This window comes from Rhipicephalus sanguineus, chromosome 4 (genome assembly GCF_013339695.2).
Source record: "Rhipicephalus sanguineus isolate Rsan-2018 chromosome 4, BIME_Rsan_1.4, whole genome shotgun sequence".
NCBI classification, from domain to species: Eukaryota; Metazoa; Arthropoda; class Arachnida; order Ixodida; family Ixodidae; genus Rhipicephalus; species Rhipicephalus sanguineus.
In genome coordinates, this window is record NC_051179.1 from 18,561,468 (window position 1) to 18,583,801 (window position 22,334).

The following is a 22,334-nucleotide window of genomic DNA, read 5'->3' on the forward strand; positions in this document are numbered from 1 at the left end:
TTTGCTGAACGCAAAACATAGCCGCGCTGGTGCAGTTTCTGCGTAGCATCTGTTTTATCGTCATTAATCTGTTGAACAAGAACACAGGCAAGCACACTTTATTTATATCGCATTATTTTTCTCTTGCTGGAATATAGTATGTATTATTCAGCCTAAGACGACGATAGTAGAGTGGAACAACCGATGAGTGGCGAAACCGGTGTGCAACCATTGTGCAACACATCCTATAAGAAAGACCAAAAGATAACGGAAAAGCACGAAGGCACATAGTGAAGCGAGCCTTTACAGGCACATAGATAAGTGGGGCCATATAGACGCCGTTAAAGGCTATGACGTCACGGCTAGCTAGTATGGAAGCCTCCATGTATCTTTGTCACTCGCCTTTGTTAAATTGCGTTTTTCCATTTTAAAGAGATTGCTTTCGGACTAATAAAGATCTCTTTGCTATTTCACAAGCTCAGTTTACTAATGCAGGGTAGCTAAATACTTCTACTAAGTATTTGGTGCTTTCTCTATCTCTATTTTTACCCTCTTTAACATCTGCCATATTGCCCAGTGTAGTATAGAAAACCAAAATTTTCCTCCTGATTAACCTCTTCCTCTCTTTCTATGTCACTCCAAAGTACTTATATATATCCCCAAACATTGGTAAAAATCATGTGCTTATTGTCACTTACACAACTATAACCCTGAACACATGCAAAACTTGCAATTGACCTACGAAGCCGCGCGTTTTAAAGACAATTTTAACTGCAGCAATACGGACGCGTACCAACCGGCCCAAATAAGCACTCATTCAGCAATACATTCACATCTACAGGACCCTCACTGTTACGGGCGTCATATATCGCTAGTAAACTTCGTCCGAAGTGCAAAGCAAACTTGAGTGAGTTATTCAAGTCAACGCGTTCTCTCGTTGCATATCTCTAATGAGTTCCAATTCTGAATTTATTTCTCAGAAGGTCATGCCAGATTTGCATCCTACGTTCGTCCGCCGGTGTTACGCGTTTCGTGCGGGCTTAGACAGCGCTCATTCTGTCTAGTCGTGAGGCTTTCCTCAGAACGACGCGACGAGCGCAGTGATTGAGGATGAAGAGTGGCACCTCGGTCCGGGGCTCCCGATTAGAGAGGGCGGGAGCGTGGGCGAAGTCCCCGGGTACGTTCTGGCTCTTTCATTCGGCCATGCGTGCATTAGGGTTTCAAGCTCTGGGAACGTAATGAGTCCGCTCACGGCTCCGGCACCGAGAGCACTAGCAGCGTCGACTCAAGACGACGGCAAAAACTGCGTCTTCGTTTCGTGTTTGTGAGCGCCATGCCTAAGGCTTCAGGCCATCCTTGTGAACGGGAGACGTCTAAGGCGACGCCCTTTTCGTCGCGAGGCAATTAACTTGGCGAATCGAGTGTTTTCTGTTTCCAAAAAAAAATGGACATGACGTAAAAGTAAACATAAAGGTGTATGATTTCACGGACATGGTAGAATGACGTGAACAATTTTGCCTCCAAGACAAGACCCCTTGCGTAAGAAACGAACGTCATGCCATTGTACTTTCGAAACAACGTGGTTTCTTATGCACTACGGGAGACCGCAATGGCCGCCGTTCTTGAGTTTAGCGGGCGGTTTTAGAGGGTCGTGATACTAGCGAAGGCTAGCATATAGGAGACGGGTGCGTTCACATTGTAAGCCTTGGCATGTCCATATAAGATGGTATGCATCTGGTTGCATCACAGTTCATCATTCTCGTTGTTTCTGACACCTCGACCTGATAGTTAGCCGCGCACGAAGCTCGCTTTCCATTCGCGCGGTACCTTTTACTTGTTTTCAGGCAAAGCAGTTCATTAATACAAATTCCTCGGAAGCCGTCTCGCCCGAAGATTTCTGGAATGGAAGGAAGCTGCACATTACGTCTCAGCTAGAGCACTCTCGGTCGCCTGTCAGCGCAAAAATTGGTGCGGCGGAACAAAACAATTTTGCGAAAAGATTCGAGGAATAGAGGAGAAAAAAAATGAAGCATTAGCTATCTGTATCTTAGCGGCACGTCTGAATGACCAGCGTCAACCCGAGCGAAAGCGCGCAGATGAAAAAAAAAAAAAAATACGAAAGGGGCCGGAGCGAAGACGGTATCGCGATCTCGCATCGGAAGCCCACCGGCAGCGAGGGGGTAGTCAAGTGATTCCCGTCAACCCCGGGGAATCTCCGGCTTGAAATGAACGGAACTGCGTAGTCGCCCGACGCCGCCATTTGTTTCAATTTGGTCCGCTTCGCTGGGAGCTAGCTTCAGTTCGCGACCTTCCCCCCAAACGGTCTCTTCTACCGCGCTTGGCTCGCCCGCCGCCGTCAGGGACAAATAATCCCGACGGAAAAGAAGCCCGCGCACGGCAGTTATCTGGCCAGGGGTCCGATGCTACGCTCGCGATACGGCTTCCGGGCAGCAACCGTCCTCGCTGCCGGTGGAAACCTTTGCGGGACGCGCGCGCCGCGCCGCTGCTTTCACGCTCTTCGGCCTTCCACGTGAGCTCGCGACGAGCTCTCCCCCTCTCTCCCCTTTCGTCGTCGTCATCCACGTGTACACAAAGAGGACCGCGCTTCAAATTTCAGCCTCCAATACAGGGTGTTTTTGCCGTCGCGCACCTCTCACTGCAAGTTAATGCATTACTTCTGCGCTCTTAGGAGGCAGCTAGGTTTCTCTCAAGCCGACTGCAGTTACATCCTCTTTGCCCGGCGTGTCTCGCGAAGTTGTTGCCGAATAAATGCGCTGAAATCTATTCCAAGTGGCGCGAGTGCGAGATCTCAAAAAGTGGCGGACAACTGCGGAAAGAGAATTTGCGAACCTTGCACTAAGCCGCGCAAGGCTTGAAACTACGAAACTGGATGAAATCTGAGGACAAAGATGGTTGCTTCTATGTTGTTCCGACGCCTTAGCTAGGTGATGCAGATTGTTTCTAGGTTGCTTCCAGGTCGCTGCTAGGCTTTAGCTAGGTGACGCTAGGTTGTTTCTATGTTGATTCTCAGCGCAGAGAGGTTCGAGTTAGACCACACACTACCACAGACACGACACGGATGTCCAAACTCCAGAGAATGAAACTCGCGCTGAAACCAAGCGTTCGCACCTCTCATAGATCTACGGGCTGATTATTCTAGCTGTAGCTAAGGGGAACTTGGTTGTAGCTAGGTTGTCGGTAGAGTGGGCCGGTAGCTTGTCGAGTTCACTCTTTGGCTTGGCTTCTTTCCGCAAACCCGTTTGATGAAGATAGTTTTCGTCGTTGTTGGGCTTTAGCTAGGTGATGCTAGATTGCTAACAGCTTAATATGTATGCTTGAGGCCCGTGTACTTAGATTTAGGTGCACATAAAAGAACCCCAGGTGTTAGAAATTTCCGTAGCCCTCCACTACGGCGACCCTCATGATGATATCGCGGTTTTGTGACGTCAAACCCCAACAATTATTATTATAAGCTTAATATGTTTCTTTTTGTTTATCCAGTGTACATGTGCATCGCACTGATGCCACTCGCGCGTGCGCGTGTGTCAGTGTGTGCAAGGACGGGGTGGTGAGTGACGTCACACCGGAAGCTGGACCATGTGACTTATCGGAAATTTGTTGTACTGGCGAAATAAATGCGATCATCACTTAAAAGAAAGAAAGAAAGAAAGAAAGAAACGAGATTGCAGTTATGCCTTGAGTCACAGACGATCGCGCGTCAGTTATTCTCACTAGCTCTCAAAAGCTGTTTGCGATTACTCGGGGTGACAGCACAGCAAGACGAATTAGAGGCACACGGAGAAGAATCTTTACAACACTGTTCCGCCGACGTGACTGCTCATGTTCTTATTATAATTAGGAGCATCCTGATTACATCTTGAACTTCGTGAGTTTAAGTATGTTCAGGGCTAAATGGGCTCACAAGCCTATGTCGCCCGACCGTATGCTGCAATTGGGGTCTACGGAATAAGCTTTTGCCATCAAGAGCCGTTAGGAAGTTTCCCTTGTTCCTGGTGTCCCGCAGTTCTGTGATAGGTTGCCATTAGGTTGTGGCCACAGGTAGAGCATGAAAGCAATTTATTTTAGTTATGTTCAAATGTAAATCTTACTTTACTATTTGAATAGACGAAAGCTGCATGCTTGTCGCGATTGATTTCCGGTGCACTTGGAGAGATCGAGCTCATATAGATTAACCGCACCTGCAAGGATAGCGATGTGGACTTGTTGGTACACCACGCCCCTCTTGGGGTAGATGGCGAAGAAACATAAGGACAGGACAAAAATACGGGGAGGGGCGAAGCACGTAGGGAAGGGTGTTTCAGCCCCACTAACGAAACCTGTGCAGGGGCGAAGCATGCAGTGAGCGCCGGTGTGGTGGTGGTGGTGGTATCCTTATTGCTCCGGTGTTTCCCACAGCAAAATCACTGCTAATTGGCAATGAGAGACAGCAGAAAGATTAGACACAGAGACCCGTAGTCCGCTTTAAGTTAACCTGCACGCTGCGAATATTTATTGTTTAACTACACACAAGAGAAATCTCCCACCGGCACTACATTGTAGGTCGAGATCCAGTGCCTATATATACGGGGTGACCGGTGAATGGTTGTGCAGCGCGAGCAATCGGTTTTCTTTCAATCAAGAAACTCGCTAGCAGACGCTGCCTGCGCCGGTGTTGTCTCTAGCGGGCGAGGGCGCGTTTTCGTTCCATGCGAGCTGGTAGTTCAGCGTCCATCGCAGAAAGAGCGTTTCTATAGTCAACGCGCGCCGTTCGCTCTCTCTCGCCACACGGCGAGCGCTGAGGCGGTGGCGCCCTCTCTTACGCTCAAGCAAATGGCCCGTCACGACAGCAGACGAGGATGCACGCTGACACGCCGAGACTCTAAGGTGCTTCGCTCCTAAAAAAAAAAAATTAGCGCCGCTTGCACTAAGTCCCGCAAAGCTTGATCACAGCAGAGCTGATGGGCACGTTTCAGCTTCTCTTGCCAACCGTTTATACAGAATACTTAGGCGGTCATTGAGCGCGTGCCGGTTAATGATGATGATAATTTTCTGTCTACGACACACGACAAACATCGGCCATAACAGCTCTGTCGTAAAAAAAACATACGCACACAGGCTAGTGCCAGCGTGCTTATGTTCTTTCTTTTGTCATTGTGCACATGCTATTGCCGATGTTGTTTCGTCTTGTAAGCGATTCTCCTGAACTATGACTTACGCGCAGGCACTGCGGAGGACATTCTGGATGAAGAGCTGCCGCCGTTTTTCTCGGAGGTGATACCAAACGTCACTGTGCCTCGTGGGAGAGACGCCAGGATCCCCTGCGTCATCGACAACCTTGGATCGTACAGGGTACCATGCAGCTGCACTCTTGACTGTGTGTGTGTGTGTGTGTGTGTGTGTGTGTGTGTGTGTGTGTGTGTGTGTGTGTGTGTGTGTGTGTGTGTGTGTGCGTGTGCGTGTGCGTGTGTGTGTGTGTGTGTGTGTGTGTGTGTGTGTGTGTGTGTGTGTGGTGTGTGTGTGTGTGTGTGTCAGAACGTGGGGTGCGAAACAACTACTGAATATTACGAAATGAGAATTGGGCACGTCATTGCCACGTTCCATAAGGGAGGGAGCTGTAAGAGTCGTCACTTAGGCTGGTGGCTAGCGCATTACATGTTGCATGTCTAGGCGATGCTTACATTCAACACTGTACCAGTTGGTGTGTATAGGCATCCTGCTGAAAGTCCTATAACAATTTCTCAATATTTCGAGTAATATATTTTAAATAATATATCCGCCTACTTCTCGCGTGTACCTTTGTTCGGTAGTATTATTATTCTGCAAATATGATTAACATTTCACCTTGACATGTTTTTGCCTGTAAAGCGTGCACCACCGCGAGTGCGCTGGCATTGCAGTGAAGCCAACACAACACATGCTTGAACTTTTGTTCGTAAATTGGTTTGCGATCTGCGCGCGGTAATAAAAAAATATTTTTTGCGCGTTCATGGTTATATTGAGGTTTGACGGGAGAGCTGGTGGCGTCATGAAGCAAGGTAAATATAATTTAAAGTTGTGGATGTGCCCTCTTCCTTTGTCCTCTACTGACTGCGCCAGTGTAGTGCTCGTTAGCAGTGCGCGACATATGGCGTACTTCAGTTTATTGCGCAAATTTCACGCAGTTGGTGTAAAGGCATCAGCGCAACTTCAAAATAAATAGGACTGAACTCCAGGCACAGCGGAGAAACGATTTCTAACCTGATAGCCTGTGGTTGTCTGCTCTTTAAAGTTATGCATATTCGCACCATCGCGTCTTTATTATTATTATTATTATTATTATTATTATTATTATTATTATTATTATTATTATTATTATTATTATTATTATTATTATTATTATTATTATTATTATTATTATTATTTCCGCAATCTACGGTATGCGGATGACATGGTCCCGTACAGGGCTTGAAGTTCGATGAGGAACAACATCACTTATTGCGACAGTGCCTTGGCGTCGTACACCGCGCAGTCGGCTGTTGCCTAAGGCACTTGTCTACCAAAATTAGCAAATGTAACAAGGATTACATTGTAGCTAACACGCTTATTTTAACAAAAGCAGAACAGTGGCCCTCACTACCAGCCTAATGTCGTACAATCAGAGCTGACCTCATCTGTGCTGCGCAACCGCGCAATTTCTCGACACGTCGTCTAAACACGCTGCCCTCACGTATGAATCTACAAAGCCACATGAAAAAGAATCTCACGAAGCGAACACACTGCTAAACAATAGGTGCCAGCTGGATTCATACATCACAGCTGAAGAGATAAGCGTTACATGACAAGAGCGCAGTGGTGAAACCTGAACGCCGGCCGGTGCGTCGCTGACGGCTGCGGAAGATTTACTGCAACGGCCCACCGTGAAGCGACGACAGTCCGGCGATAGCATTCTAACCCGGCTTTCTCTTTGCACAGAAGCAAAGTTCTGCCCCCGTGCACTGCACAGCGTCGGAACACCCGCTAGTGGGTTGACGATGCATCGCCATTCGTCAACTCTGCTACATAAATAACTGTTTAAATACGTGACTCTATATGAGACCTTGTCAGCCTGCGCTTTGTCAACGGGACTACAATTTCTTTCTCTTTTTCGTTGTGCACAATTTCTAAACGTAAGCTGTCATCTGACTGATTATTATTACTGTAGTTGTCGCTATAGTTGTTGCCGTTGTAGTCATTGTATTCGAGCTTTAAGTCGAGATCACATCATATATCATATATTTAAGTCGAGATCAAAGAGGAGAGAAGGGAATAAAGAAATATATAAGGAAAGAAAGATGAAAGAAAGAAGAAGAAACAAGAAGATCTATAAAAAGATAAATATAGAAAGAAACACGAAATATAAGAGAAAGAAGAAGAAAGATGATCAAGAAGGATCAAAGAACTCGATGTGCTTTCGCCAAGTGTTTGGCGCTTGCTTTCCAGTTCCGCTGTTCACCCAGATTGCACAGGCGTGCAACTGGATTTAATTTTTTTTCAATTATAAAGAAAGCTAGGCCGAAATAGAAATCAGAGAAAGATTAAAGTGTTTGACTCGCCAATATGCATGCAATGTAGCGACTCAGAAGACCTGCAACATGTTTTGTGTGACTGCAGGCGGTATACACATCAGAGAGACAGCCTCTGACGGCGGCATTACGCCTTCAACGGGACTAGAGCTTAAAACTGCGACATATTCCCGGTCCATGGCAAAGCACCACCTGTGCGCTACGCTCCACGAAAGCGCTGTTGACGCTCTTGTGGGCCACAAGCCTTAACTAAACTTTGTAAACATTGTAATCTGTGCGTGTGTGTGTGTGTGTGTGTGGCTGTATAGGCTGTTATGTGTTTATCAGTGTATATATCATAATCATCACCCAGCACCTGGAGTAGCATGTCAGACAAGTAGCCAGGCTAACATATCCAGCATTTCATTAAAGGATTTCTCTCTCTCTCTTCGCTGCCATACGTGTGTGGAGGCCATAGTCAGAACAACGCGGAGTCGATTAGGCGATAGCAAAGCCCGCAGATACCTTCGACTGAGACCGCGAGTGTCGTTTCCGAAACTGCACGCTGTTGTCGCGGTCATGCGGTGATCAATCCCGTGTCAGATTGCTCTTCGATCGTTCCCGCAGCGCCAGCTGTGCCGCGCTGATTGCGACCACAAATGAAAAAAAAAAAAAAAAAACGCTCGCGGTGTTCTAAGCGTAGCGATGACCGATCATGCGAGGGTCCGACATGAGGCTATAGACGCTTGCAGTTCGATTGAATAGTGCTGGGCGAAACAGAAACGGGGTTTTGTTTCCTAATGGACAAATGTACGATCTCAGCCTCAGCAATAAGACACACCGGTGTTTTTGTTGACCTTAGCAGGAATAGTTGTTGACAAGCCTGTGGCCGAGCCCTTCTGACGCACTAATCTCTTGCACATTTATGTAAGCAGTGTGCTGAGTCGACGCTTTCTGGGGTGCGCGGCATCAAGTATGAAGTGCCGCACTCGCAGGAGAGTGGCGAGAGGGTATGGAAGACATTCAATGATGTCGCGCTGAGCAAATCGGCAAGCCGCTTTCTGTCTAATGAGGAAAAGTTTCAGACCGCGTCACTTTGCTGCAGCAGAAAATGAAAATAGTGAGGAGACTCACTATACCCCGAATACTGTTGCTATTATACACCTGCTGAATGTGCAGTTGCTATCGGAAGATTATTTGAACTCCATAGCAATGAATCATCGAGGGTTGCAAACAATAAATCTTGAAGAAAGCACTCGTTTAGTGCAGTTTGACGGGTAGTCTCCTACACCGAAACAATAACCAAGATCTGGCTGTTGAAAGGCAAGATTGATTGATTGATTGATTGATTGATTGATTGATTGATTGATTGATTGATTGATTGATTGATTGATTGATTGATTGATTGATTGATTGATTGATTGATTGATTGATTGATTGAAACTTTAGTACGCCCAGAACAGGGGAACCTATCCGGAGGTCGTTTACGCTGCTTATAGAAGGTCGGCGAGCAACCGTTGGGATGCCGCGGCCTCCAGTGCGCGTGAGATTATCCGGCGTTGTTGTGCCGAGTCGGTGGTACGCCGGCGGGAATCCCACGGGTCTACTCTGTGTGAAGCGTCAGCATATTGTGGGCATACGCTGTGGGTGCTCATACACATGTCCACGCCATGTGTATGAGCGTGACCTTTCGAAGAGACAGTTGTTAGTTCGCCGTTACCACTCACTCATGGTTTCTGTAAGTCATATTCATGTTGATGCTGTATTCTGGCTGTTAGCTCACGTTAAGCTTATTATCAATAGCTCGCTCCATCCATTTATTTGCCTCTGCGTGGGGTAGCAAAAGGGACTCGCTTCTGCTTAACCTCCCTGTGTTTCCTTCCTTCCTTCCTTCCTTCCTTCCTTCCTTCCTTCCTTCCTTCCTTCCTTCCTTCCTTCCTTCCTTCCTTCCTTCCTTCCTTCCTTCCTTCCTTCCTTCCTTCCTTCCTTCCTTCCTTCCTTCCTTCCTTCCTTCCTTCCTTCCTTCCTTCCTTCCTTCCTTCCTTCCTTCCTCCATCCCTCCCTCCCTACCTCCGTTCTCTTCCTCCTCCTCTTCCTTTTCCTATCTCGAGCATACTTATGAACATATTTATGAGAGCACCCAACGACATCGACGGCTGCAGAACTTGCCACCCTTCGCACTGCACTTTCGGTAGTCAATCGCGAACAGCCTCAACGATGGTCAACCTTCAGCGATTCAAAGGCAGCCCTGCAATCTTTGCTATCATCCCTGCGGCACGTACCATACGAAGAATTGGTCTTCCAGATTAGGTACCTTCTCCAAACTTCATTCGAGAAGGGAGACCGCGTCACATTTGTGCGTTTGTCCAGTCACTGCGGCGTGATAGGCAATGAACACGCCGACAATGCTGCTCGACCAGGTGTTCAAGGCGACAGGCTCGAGAGAATACCCCTATCATGGACTGATGCTGCTAGCCAAATTCAATGGCCGCACAAGAAATCACTCTCTCCACTTGGCATAGACTGAACAACCAACACCACTTTACGTCTTCAGACGCCTAGACTTCAGACTGTCCTCGCTACAATGAGCAGAGACAATCACTCCCGGTCGCTCTAGCTCGCATAGAACGGAGGCTGATAACGGCAGAAACCATTTTGGAATGTGGTCCTGACAGGTCGTCGCCGATGAAGGCGACGAAGGCAATGCTGAAATTTCTGAATACATCAGACTTGCACCGGCGGAATACGTCAGACTTGCAGCAATAGCGATATCGTGTCTGTGAGGTGTGTGACTTTGTGCGTGCGTGCTCCCCATCTCTTTCTCTCTACCTCTATCTTTCAAACTCCCCCATCTCTTTCTCCACTGTAGGGTAGCATACTAGTTTTTCTAGACTGGTTCCCGCCTTTCCTCTCTCCTGTTCCTTTCTTCATTTATGAACACTTATGAACATATCCGTTGTGTTCCTGCTGATTGCAGCACCTCTGCAGTTATCATATAATAGCAGGTATTTCACCTTACTGAACTGCTTTTGCAGCCGGCGTGGATCAAGGTGGAGGACAAGGGAATCCTGAGCATTCACCAGCAGGTGATCAGCCGAAACTACCGCATCTCCCTCAGCACCAGCGACAACCGGCACTTCGTGCTGCACATACGGAACGTGCAGGAGTCAGACCGCGGTGGCTACATGTGCCAGATCAACACGTCGCCCATGATGAGCCAGGTCGGATACCTCGACGTGCTCGGTGAGGAACGCCTACCTTTAATCGGCCTTTCGACACCCATTGTATGTGTGCTGCTTGCATTGGGTTGTCTTCAGAACGCCTATACATCCTGAATATACTTACGCAATATACGTAAAAGTAGACAGAGACAGAAAACAAGAAACAACACGAAGAGAACATTTTGCATTGTTTCTTGTCTCTAACTACGTTTAGCCTTGCACTGTAAGAATATTCAGGATGGCCCACCAACTAACGCTAGCCGTTGCCCTGTCAAATCGGTGACATCACAAGATATAGGTACGGTTGAATGAAGTTTAAATGGGAAGGCTAGAAGGCCCTTCCGGGCTACTTTCTTTCTTTTTTCTCCAGAAAATATTTAAAAAATAATTGTTTAATAGTATTAAAGAAAGCGCTGTAGACATGGTACAAAAAAACACTGTCACGTACTAAAGTAGAACAAAGATCAGCCTTTCGAGTATGTTATTAACCTTTCCAAATAAGAAATATTGCCTTTTCAGTATGACAATGCACAATAGAGGACTGCTCGGTTGTGCTAACGACAATGTAAAGTGCTACAATTGATTTGTGTTTCAGTGTTTCAATGAGCTCCAAAGCATACTTGTTTGTGCTTGCATTTTTTTTTTCGATTTACCTCTTAGTTTTTGGTTAACGCGGCGAGTGACTGCAGAACTCGTAAGATATCGAAAAGCTGTGTTCACAGTACAAATACTCCTCTACAACGTGTACAGACGGCACCTGTGCTGCATCAGTGTTTTTTTGAGCAAAATATTATTTAGACAGAAAGGTCACAGGTAAACTTCCTATGCAAGGATGTTGGAAAAAGGAGCACGATCTCCCCAGTATTTAGTCTAATGCTAATTATTTCGTACTGTGAAACTAGGCATTTCGCTGCGCCTTAAAGTGCACCTGTTTTATAAGACCGCATGCATATTCATGCGCACGCCCGTAGTTCATTGCGAGAGCAACCTTACTTACGTTTAGGCCGGAATGCACGGATCGGGCGCTCAGAAACTAAGCATGGGATTCAAAATACGCGTAGTGTAGAGCTGCGTGACTATATTAGGCATCGGTTAGATTATATTCGCATTTGTGTGCATCAACTTCAAAAAATTACGTCACATGTGTGTCGTATCGTATCTTGCTTCGCGGGCACCGGAACTAAAGATGTGATTGGCCATAATGAGTTGACGAGTGCAAGATGTCCTATAGCAGCTTTAGTAAATGCACAAACTCCGGCGCGTCGGTCTGTGAGGAGGCCAGGATTCACCGCCGGATTTCGCTTTAAATATTCACAAAGTAAGCCTGGCTTGTCGATAAAGATTGTAAGTTCAAACTCATTTAAACGAAGTGATAACCACGCTCGAATTATTTCGTTTAATCGGGAAGTTCGCGTAATCGAGAAAAGGGTTTTTCGGCTTTTTAAGGTCTAAAATTGTAATGTCGCGGCACCCTAAAGCTACCGCTGCATTGAATTTGCCGCTAACCCTAGCCTGCGCGTGGAAAAAGTCCGCGAGGGTGACTCGGACATGGAGCCTCCCATGTGCGGGCGACGCAGGCCGAATAGACTGTCACGTGAAGCTTTCACAGGCTACCGGTGTGCGAGTACAAGTATTTAGCGACACGAACAAGTATTTAGCGGTCGTTAAAGAAAAATATTTATCGAACAAAAAGAAGCGGTGCAGGGGAGCCCGATTTTCTGTTGTTCACAGTCGTATGAAACTAACAGACAAGAAAACGAAAATTCTAATTCTGAAACGCGTAGTAATTTACCCTATGCTTTTATTGGTTTTCAGCGTCTCTTGGCTTCCTAATATGGTGGCGCTTAAATATGCTGTAACTTGCAACTGACGAATGAACATACTAATGAAATCAAATTATATAAAGCATAAAGAACTATAGCACGAAAATAAACAATAAAAAGCAACAACAACGACAATAATCAGAAGCAGCAGGATGAATAAATTTCTTCCCTTAACTGATAGCACTTTGCTATGACCGGAATGATGGTTCATGGTACGGAAAGGTGGACAAGCGAACAGTGTTGTTGCGGAATTGGTGTAAAATTGCTTGTTTTGCAAGCGCTGGTTGCACACTCTGTGCCTAAACTGGCAACATTAGAGGGTGCCTCAATTACTGTTAAAATTGTGTAGACAAAGAGAATTAATTTCCAGATTTCTTTTTACACGCTAAAGATTTTACCTTACAAAATATTCATAGGTGTGGTCATCGGCGGTGTAGTTTACCTGCCACTTCGATGGCTTCTAAACATCCGGGAGATAAGAAATATAACAGTCGCTGTGATGTGCGTACTACAGCATGTAGAGGCACATCAAAGGATGCATTAAAAGTGGTCGGCACTTGACGTCGACTACCTCGAGCCTCGGAAGCTCGGACGCTTATCGCAGCGCGCTCGCCGGGCCGCACAATCCGATTATGGGTCGGAGTCAATAAAAGTGCGGCCCGCATCGGCATCGGAGCAGAATAAAAAAATACGGGGCAGCGTCAGCAGGGAAGAATGTAGATCACGGCAGCCTTGCTATACAGCTACCATTAACATGATTAAGACGCGTTCAGCTGATGGAAAACAGACACTCTACAGGAGCATGGCTTGGCCATGAAAGAGCGAGATGCCGCAGAGTGATGTTATGACGCATTTCGAGGTGCTATACGCCACGGTGCGCGAGCTTGTGCCGGCAAGCGTTATCTTATAATAGGGTTTGCTTCTCGTGATTTTTAGTTTTTTTTTTGTTCTGATGGAAGAGAACAGCACTAAAAAGGCTTCGAAGGGCGTGCGGCGATTAGGTTATGGCGTGCTTTGTAATGAGGTAGCGCGCATTAGCAAAGAAATCGTTCGATTATTGATATTCAGGCATGATCTAAGAAATGGGTAAATAGGTTGTATATTTTCTCAAGAATAACAAATTTGCGGCTGTCTGGAGGAAAAACATAAGCAAATTACCCATGCTGGTAAACAGTGGAAGTATTCGGTAATCTGGCGAAGGGATGAGGTTTCAGAAAAATCACGACTGCATAGGACGGACGCGTGCATAGAGGTATACACTGTACGACAGGTGCTGTCGTACTGTCACACTATAAAAGTGAAGGATGTAGACTACTTTGACGTAATTAAAATTGTGCGAGTATACTACTTCAAAACGTTCGAGCAATAATCGCTTGCGAAGACTTCGAGAAAATTGAAATATGAAGCGATTAGATTAGGTAGCGCTTGAGAAATTGGGATTACGCGACGTAATCTCTTGAAATTTCAAAAGGTGAGAGGATAAAAATCTATCTATCTATCTATCTATCTATCTATCTATCTATCTATCTATCTATCTATCTATCTATCTATCTATCTATCTATCTATCTATCTATCTATCTATCTATCTATCTATCTGTCTATCTATCTGTCTATCTATCTATCTATCTATCTATCTATCTATCTATCTATCTATCTATCTATCTATCTATCTATCTATCTATCTATCTATCTATCTATCTATCTATCTATCTATCTATCTATCTATCTATCTATCTATCTATCTATCTATCTATCTATCTATCTATCTATCTATCTATCTATCTATCTATCTATCTATCTATCTATCTATCTATCTAAATTACAACGCATTTATAAACTGCCTTTTCCACAGTGCCGCCTGATATAGTTGTCGAAGAGAGCAGCTCGGACGTGGTGGTTCGCGAAGGTTCTAACGTGACACTGACCTGCAAAGCGCGTGGTTACCCGCGTCCCACCATCACCTGGCGTCGGGAAGACAACGAACCTATCCCGCTCGGCGCATGGAAGAACGGAAAGAAGACGCAAACGCTGGGTGAGCTCAAATATTGTATGGCTCGTGCGACAAAGTACTATAGACTGTTTAACAAAAGATTTGCACTTGGCTAAGGCTGTGCGCTGGTGACTTCTTGAGACAGTAGTTCTACCGAAGCGAAATATTTGACGCATGAGACATATGCCAGACCATTGACCTCGTTCTTTGCACTGTGCCGCTGTGTCAACTTTTATTGTCACGCTTCATACAACCCCATCGCAATTCCTCAAAGTGGGGGCCTATACGTCCATACGTAAAAATTCTACGCTTGAAATGTACAAATCCACAACAATCATTCGTGCGCGCCTCGTTGAGTTCAGAAAACTGTGGTTCAGTTGGGAGAGAGACGGGAAAGAAGAAACACAGGTAAATTAGACCGACGCTTATGCCGCTTGCTCACCTGCACTGTGGTACGGGGATGCAGAGATGGGAAGAGAGAGAAATGGGAGCAAAAAAAGGACTAGCTGCGCGCACGCGAAGATATTCAACATGTCTATGCGTGGTTACAGAGGTCTGTAGACTTAACGTGAAAGTAAATGTAAAAAGCCAAAAGTAAAAAGGACAGGTAGGTTTACCTTGTCCTCATCATCCCCGTAATTGCCGGATGGTCGCAACGCCAGTGCTTTCTCTTATAAGTTTTCTTGGATATCCTGTCAACGTAAGGATCGCGTGATACGATAACTAACGAACGGCAGCGTCACCAATTGGCGCCTCTGCATTGCTGCTACCCTCTCTCTCTCTCTCCCCATATTATTTGTTTTTCCTGCACGCCCTTTATCAGGCGAGCATGCGCTAAGGCTTCCCCAGCTTCGTCGACGGCGAGGAATCAGCCCGCTTGCAGGGCGGTGAGCGCAGCCGCCGCCGGCGTCGACATGAACGGGTGTAAATAAGCAGGGCGCCCGGTACAACTGGGCGCAAAGTGAAAAGGACATAATCCTTCGATCCACTTACGGTGCGGACCGAAGACAACAATGGAGCTACAAGTGTAGCACGAAAAGCACACTGTGTGCGAAACGGAGGTAGCGAATAAAAAAAAAAAAACGGAGCCGAGGGAGACAAGCGCCGAGGGGAGCCGATTTCTTGACAGGGGCTCGACCGGCTTACACTGGCGGCTCCGGATGCCGCCGCTCCCATCCCGGAATGTGCTGGGAAACAGCAGCCGATCCCCGGAGCTGAGGGACGGTAAAATAAAACGAAAGAAATTAGGCTTTTTGGTTGCGTGGGAGGAAGCAAAACCTGCTGAGCTTGGGGCTGCTGTAATAGATTGCTTGCTCACCCGTTCTCCTGAAGACTCGGTGCAGGTTTCACGGTGTTTTGACCTCGGGATCACACCGAGGCTTACGCGAGATCGAGCCTCTATACAGGCGGAAGGCGTCACTTTCGGTCCTTTCTCTGCGCTGGGCAGCCTTACGATCGCTGTTTTTTCTTTTTTTTGGTCCTGTACATTTCTTTGTAATAGGTAGCCCTTGAATTGTCTGATCGAAGAGAGAGAGCTCTAGAAAGGGGCAATTGGTTGTTCTTTCTGCAGGTGCTCTCGGAGCGCACCGCTTAGAGAACACCTGCAGCGTCGGCGTCGCGAGATGTTCATGTCTGTGCTGCTTCGTAGATAAATTGGCGCCGAAGTCACCGTAATCAGGCGTACTAAAAATAGAACGCTTCGAAGGAGCTTCTATGAACATTCAGGGAAAAAAAAACAGCGGCGTGAAATACGTATACTATGTCTTGAACCTTGGTATTTTGTTGGATTTTCTTAATGACCAGACTCGTCTCGTCCTTCATTCTTAGTGTTTTAGCCCATCTCAATGTGCTGGTAATACTACACTAACAGGAAATGGGCCAACAAAACACATTTAGACACTAAACGAGTGAAGACTCCTTGTTTCACAACCGACGTGACGTAAGTAAAGAATGTAATAACTATTACAGATCAAGTTACGAAGACCCAACTAGCCCAATTCCCCAGTTTCCCAAAGAATATAGTGTTGTTTACGGCAGTGTACCCCCCTTCCACGCAGTTCAAACCTACGAAGGCGAGTACCTGACCGTGACCCGAGTGAGTCGGGTACACATGGGCGCCTACCTGTGCATCGCCAACAACAACGTGCCCTCACCTGTCAGCCGAAGGATCATGCTGCACGTGCACTGTGAGTTAGTCCTCTCGTGGTAAACCACAGCCCGTTCTTTTCCTTTCCGCCCTTCAATTAGAAATGCTTCAATCAATCAATCAATCAATCAATCAATCAATCAATCAATCAATCAATCAATCAATCAATCAATCAATCAATCAATCAATCAATCAATCAATCAATCAATCAATCAATCAATCAATCAATCAATAAGATATTGGTAACATACTTTATACGTATCGCTACATTAACGTATTTTATGCTGAAGGACAAAGAGCGGCGTCGAGAAAGACGACGTGGTTTAGGACTGGCGTGCTGTCAGCCATCAACATAGTGTTGTAAATACACTGTATATATATTTTGCGTCTCTGTCTGCTTGTCGGTAACATTGTGGTGGAGGTGCGGGGTAACAAAATAGCAGCACGTGCGTGTAACCAAGTATATTGCGTGCACCATACACCCCATATTGATAATTTGACATGAACAAATGGCAACTGCAACCAGTGGTCTCCTTTTCGTTCGTCCTGGTTTTTGGCAAGTTTATTTTATTTCCCTACTGCAGGGTAGCAAACCGGACGTACGTCTGGGATGACCTCCTTTCAATAGGTGTTGTAGTATATAGAAATATGGGTGCTTGCTAATACGGCTTGCCTTTCCTAAGCCACAGAAGGGCACGCTCGTTGGAAAAGAAACAGAGAGAGAGAGACAGAAGCAAGGATAGGCAGATAGGTTAACCAGACGCACGTCGGGTTCACTACCTTGCACTGGGGGAAGGGGTAAAGGGGCGAAGAGAGAAATCTTTGGGGAGCACATAAAGTGTACAGGTGATCGCACAGATATGTTGACTTTAGGTTGACTTTCAGTAGCACTTTCATTGCCTTCTGTGCTTTCCAGGTACAGGTCCATGGTTCTAGAATGTTGGTTGCAGAAAATGGTCTCGAATACAGTTGATTTATAAACATCCAGAGCGTGGGCATCGCTGAGTGACAAGAAACACAAGTTCTTATGTTGACCGTGGTGTTGCCGCAGTTCCACCAGTGATCTGGATTCCGCTCCAGCTCGTGGGGGCTCCACAGCGTGCAAACGTCACACTGGATTGCCACAGCGAGGCGTACCCTCCAGCGGTCAACTACTGGGCCAAGGACAACCATAAGATCTTCCTGGACAATGAGAAGTACTCACTGAGCGTGCGCAAAGGCGGCTACAAGGCCCACATGCAGCTAGGCGTAAGGCAGCTGCGCGAGCGAGACTTCGGCACCTACCGCTGCCTCTCTGAAAACCTGCTCGGCTCCACCGAAGGCTCCGTCAAGCTCTACGGTGATTATCTTACGCATGTTATTGTTCAATATTAAGTCGAAAGCCTCAGATGCCTCATAAAACGTGAAAATTCACCGTCGGCGTCAACACGAGTGATGCAACAAATCATCACGTGATGACGTTAATTGGTGACGTCATCATGACATTATAGATCGCCAAAATTTGTGACGTCACTATGACATCATAACGTGACGTCACATGACGACGTCATCACATGACATCATAACGTGACGTCACATTACGACGTCATCACATGACATCGTCGCTTGGCCAAAGGTGGGCGGATCACGGAGGCAGTACAAAGCCAGGTGAAGTGTAGAAAGCTTGCAATGCCTCCGGTCCCGGAGGCATTGCAAGCTTTCTACCACGTTAGGTGCAGAAAGCTTTCGGAGGAGGGCGGGGGAGGATCAATACATCGACTGAGAAGAAAAAAAAGGTATTCGCCTTTGAGTCTTCTTAGTTGAATGCATAAGAGACTCTGTGACTTTTTTAATGACTTCCGTTACGCAATGCTTATAAAGCTGCTGTAATCAAGCTGGTACGCGAGTCTTTCTCTCACACGAGATCAGTGAAACACAAGCCAAACTTTAGGTCTTTGTCACAGGTTCTCATCCAAGCCACGACGTTTGGATGAGACGCAGAAAATATTGGCAACGTACTCTACCGTACCTCGTCGTTCCTTCCAATGTACTGCATCCCACCTACTATTTCATTTCGTGAACATTTCATGCAGTTCACTGCATCAAGGAGCACAAAAAATACTCAGAGAGTTGCACAAATTTGATTGAACTTGTAAGAAAGTCATCTTATCTTTGTGGCAGATCACTGTTCAGCGGTGTCTTTCAACCCCTCTACCTCACGTTATTGCTGTATACATTCGTAGTCTGATAAAAAATAAGTAAGGATGTGTGCCTGTTTGAGCCGCGATGAGATAACGGATCGATTAAATTAATTCTATTGATATAATGATTTGTCATTTATATTAAGTGACACATGAATCTCGAAAGCGACAGTTGAGCTTGAATGAGTTATGCTGCGTAGTTTTTTGCCCATTGCATACCGGTGTAAGGTTAAATAGCGAATATATTAACCCAGTTTCTGGTAACATATGTTACACGAAACATTCGCTGCAGTTGCTTCATGCGCACATATCAGGAATCGGGGTTGACAGGGCCAGTCGACAATGGTTCGTTGCGAAACAGCGCAAAAAAAGGACGAAACACCAAAGATGAGAAAACGACACAAACGAGCGCTGGCTATCAATTGAAGTTTAAGAAGGCCGAGATATGTGTACGGATAGGTGCAATGCCCTTCAGCAGGGTAACGAGTGATATTACCTTAAGCGCATTAAATGTTAAGAAGTTATTAATATCCATAGAACAACATTTTATAAGGTCTTTCGCATTGAAACACATCTTATATCACATGAGTTTCGATGGAGAAAAAAAGCTTTGCGTGTTAAAATGCTTGCATTCAAAGTTGTTTCAAACGGACGCATTCGTTTCATTATTTGCAGAGCTTTCGCCACATTCCCGGCAGCAGCAAAGCTTGGATTCTCACCAAGCGGATAGGCATCCGTACGGCCGAAGTTCCTACCATGGTCAGTAACTTCATTTTTTTTTCCTTTTTTCTTTCTTTTTTGTAAGCGTTGAATATGTAGACTTCAAACGCCAAGCTCTATAGAAGCCATATTTTAAAACTGCATATTTGAACTCTATTCTTTAATTCATGTCACATCTCCCTGACACCCCTCAGTTAGATTGCCAAAGTGGAAACTTTTGTCCTATAATTTTTGCGTGACCGATCCCTACGAATGTGACTGAATGCTATGGTACAATGAATAGTGCATCTTATCTCTCTCTGAATTGTTGTGTTCGAACCCTGAAACATTGTTTAATTTGAGTCTCAGTTTTACTTAAGACAAAATACTACATTAAATAATGTAGTCACCGATGTATTTCAACCCACAAGCCACAGTTACAAAACATCTCGAACGCTGTTGTCACTGGTGTAGATGAGCTCACCTCAGTTTACAAAACTGTGACACTTGTTGTCGGTTAAAAGTTATCGTAATGTTCTTTTGTTACAGTTTGCGAATATGTTTCAAATAAAATGTTGTGCAATTCTGTTTTTGAAAATGATTGCTTCACTATTCGAAAACTATTAATATAGTATCCGATTCGCATTTTATTCGGTGTCATCTCATCACTATTCGTATTCGTTTCGTATTCTACTTGGTTCTACATTTACTATTCGCACACCCTTAATAATGAACACGCCGGCCCTATAAATTACCATTTGAGGGCTGCATGCCTGCCGCGTTATACAATGATGCCCCACAGTAAAACTAGAATATTCGTTGCTTCTTCGTCACCTTGAAGCATCCCTAATGAACGCACTATATTATTGGTTGCCACTTTTTTAAAGCAACATTCTACGTATTCTTTACGCTCTCGTTCTCCTTTTTTTTTCTTTTAGATGGGAAATATTTCGCCTCCGAAGACGGCTTCTCTGAGGATAACGAGCCCAAGGATGGTACCTCACAAGGCAAGTAAAAGAATAATCCTTCTGAATAACTGCTGGAAAGCTAGACAGCATATAGGCCGATGAAACAGTCTAGCAGGTTTACGAAGCAAATGTCTTCACATAGAAAAAGTGGGAATATATAAGCCTGGCGTTTTGGTGCATTCCAGCACCGTCCTGAACGGTGGAACGGCGGTTCACCGCCGCAATATTTTATATTGTAGTGATAAATACGGTTACCATAGAGAACGATGAAGAAGACGGTTGTTGTGGTTGGTGCTCGTGCTGGCTCCGTTTCGGGGAACTGACTGCTGTCCCGTCGCTGTCTCGCCTCTAAGACGCTCACCGTACCTGAACTATTAAACGCATACTATCAATTAGTGGAGCGTGCTGGGTTCTTCACCCTGGAACTTCGTTCTCGGACTCTACCTCCCGCCTCGTCGATTCCTGACGACATGGCCCAGCAAGCTGCTACCCCAACCCCATCTCTTACCTGTTCCGGCATGCCAAGACAGCGGGATCAGGTTATTTTCAACGCCTCCGACGAGCAAGACGCCGAAGACTGGCTATCTTCATACGAAATAGTAAGCGCGCACAATAAGTGGGATGAAGCCGATAAACTTGGCTACCTTGACTTCTATCTCGCGGGTGTGGCACAGCTGTGGTTTAACAATCACCAAGCTGACATTCCTAACTGGTCGTCCTTTAAGACACGCTTCGCGGAAGTATTCGGCCGACCCGCTGTTCGCAAGCTCCGCGCCGAACAGCGCTTGCGCGGCCGCGCGCAGCGTTCTGGTGAGACCTTCACGTCTTATATCGAGGATGTTGTGGACCTCTGCCGTCGTGTCAATCCAGACATGTCTGATACTGACAAAATCCGGCACATTATGAAAGGTATTGAAGACGACGCCTTCCACATGCTCGTTGCCAAAAACCCTCAAACTGTCGCAGAGGTGACTCAGTACTGTCAGAGCTACGACGAGCTGCGGAGACAGCGCATTTCTACGCGACAGCCGAGCTTCGACACGGCCGCAACGTCTGCATTAACCGTTGGCGCTGTTTCTGCCGACCAGACCACGTTAATGCAACAGATACAGCAGTTCGTCCGCGAAGAAGTGGCGCGACAACTGTCTCTTGTGCCTTACGTTCCGGCCAGTGCGCATACGCTGACCCCGACGCTCAGACAAGCGATAGAGGAGCAAGTCTCTGACGCTCTCCCTTCCACCTACCATCCTTCGCCTACCTCCGCACCTCTGACTTACGCTGAGGTCGCCAGACGACCATCGCTGTCGCTACCACTCGTCACGGACCCTGCTCGACAGGCTAATGCCTTCTACGCAGCAAGTCCGCCTGTACGCCCGGACCCGCCCCCTTTTCGCCGTCCCGCACCACCGTCCTCCAATCCTTGGCGCACACCCGACAACAGGCCGATCTGCTATTCCTGCCGTCTCCCTGGCCATGTCGCCCGTTTCTGTCGTCGTCGTGATTTCCGCCAAGGTGCTGGCGAAGAAGGGTACGGCTACTATCGTACAGAGGCACCTCAGTCGAGTTCCTTCCACCCCACGTCGGACACGTCATCGTCAAGTCGTCGCGGCTTCGACAGGCATCGGTCACCCGCACCACGGCGCCGTTCCATTTCGCCTATGGTTCGTCGCCCGCCACCCGTCCCAGCGGAAAACTAACCGTCGCAGTTCCCGAGGCAAGAGCTGCGCTCATATCGAAAACTTCAAGGCCTCGATTTCTACCCGCCAACGAAATAACTGTGTATATTGATGGTGTAGCTGTGCAAGCG

The 22,334-nt window shown here is 46.5% G+C and overlaps 1 protein-coding gene across 1 annotated transcript in view; it reads left to right on the forward strand.

Moving 5' to 3' along the window:
- Nucleotides 1-22,334, forward strand: part of LOC119389528 (lachesin) — a 74,638-nt gene that overhangs the window by 47,591 nt on the left and 4,713 nt on the right. The window contains exons 2-8 of the mRNA XM_037656838.2: nt 5,201-5,328; nt 10,535-10,742; nt 14,397-14,576; nt 16,592-16,720; nt 17,732-18,019; nt 19,536-19,619; nt 20,498-20,566. Coding sequence (XP_037512766.1) covers nt 5,201-5,328; nt 10,535-10,742; nt 14,397-14,576; nt 16,592-16,720; nt 17,732-18,019; nt 19,536-19,619; nt 20,498-20,566 — 1,086 coding nt within the window. The remainder of the gene's footprint in view (nt 1-5,200; nt 5,329-10,534; nt 10,743-14,396; nt 14,577-16,591; nt 16,721-17,731; nt 18,020-19,535; nt 19,620-20,497; nt 20,567-22,334) is intronic.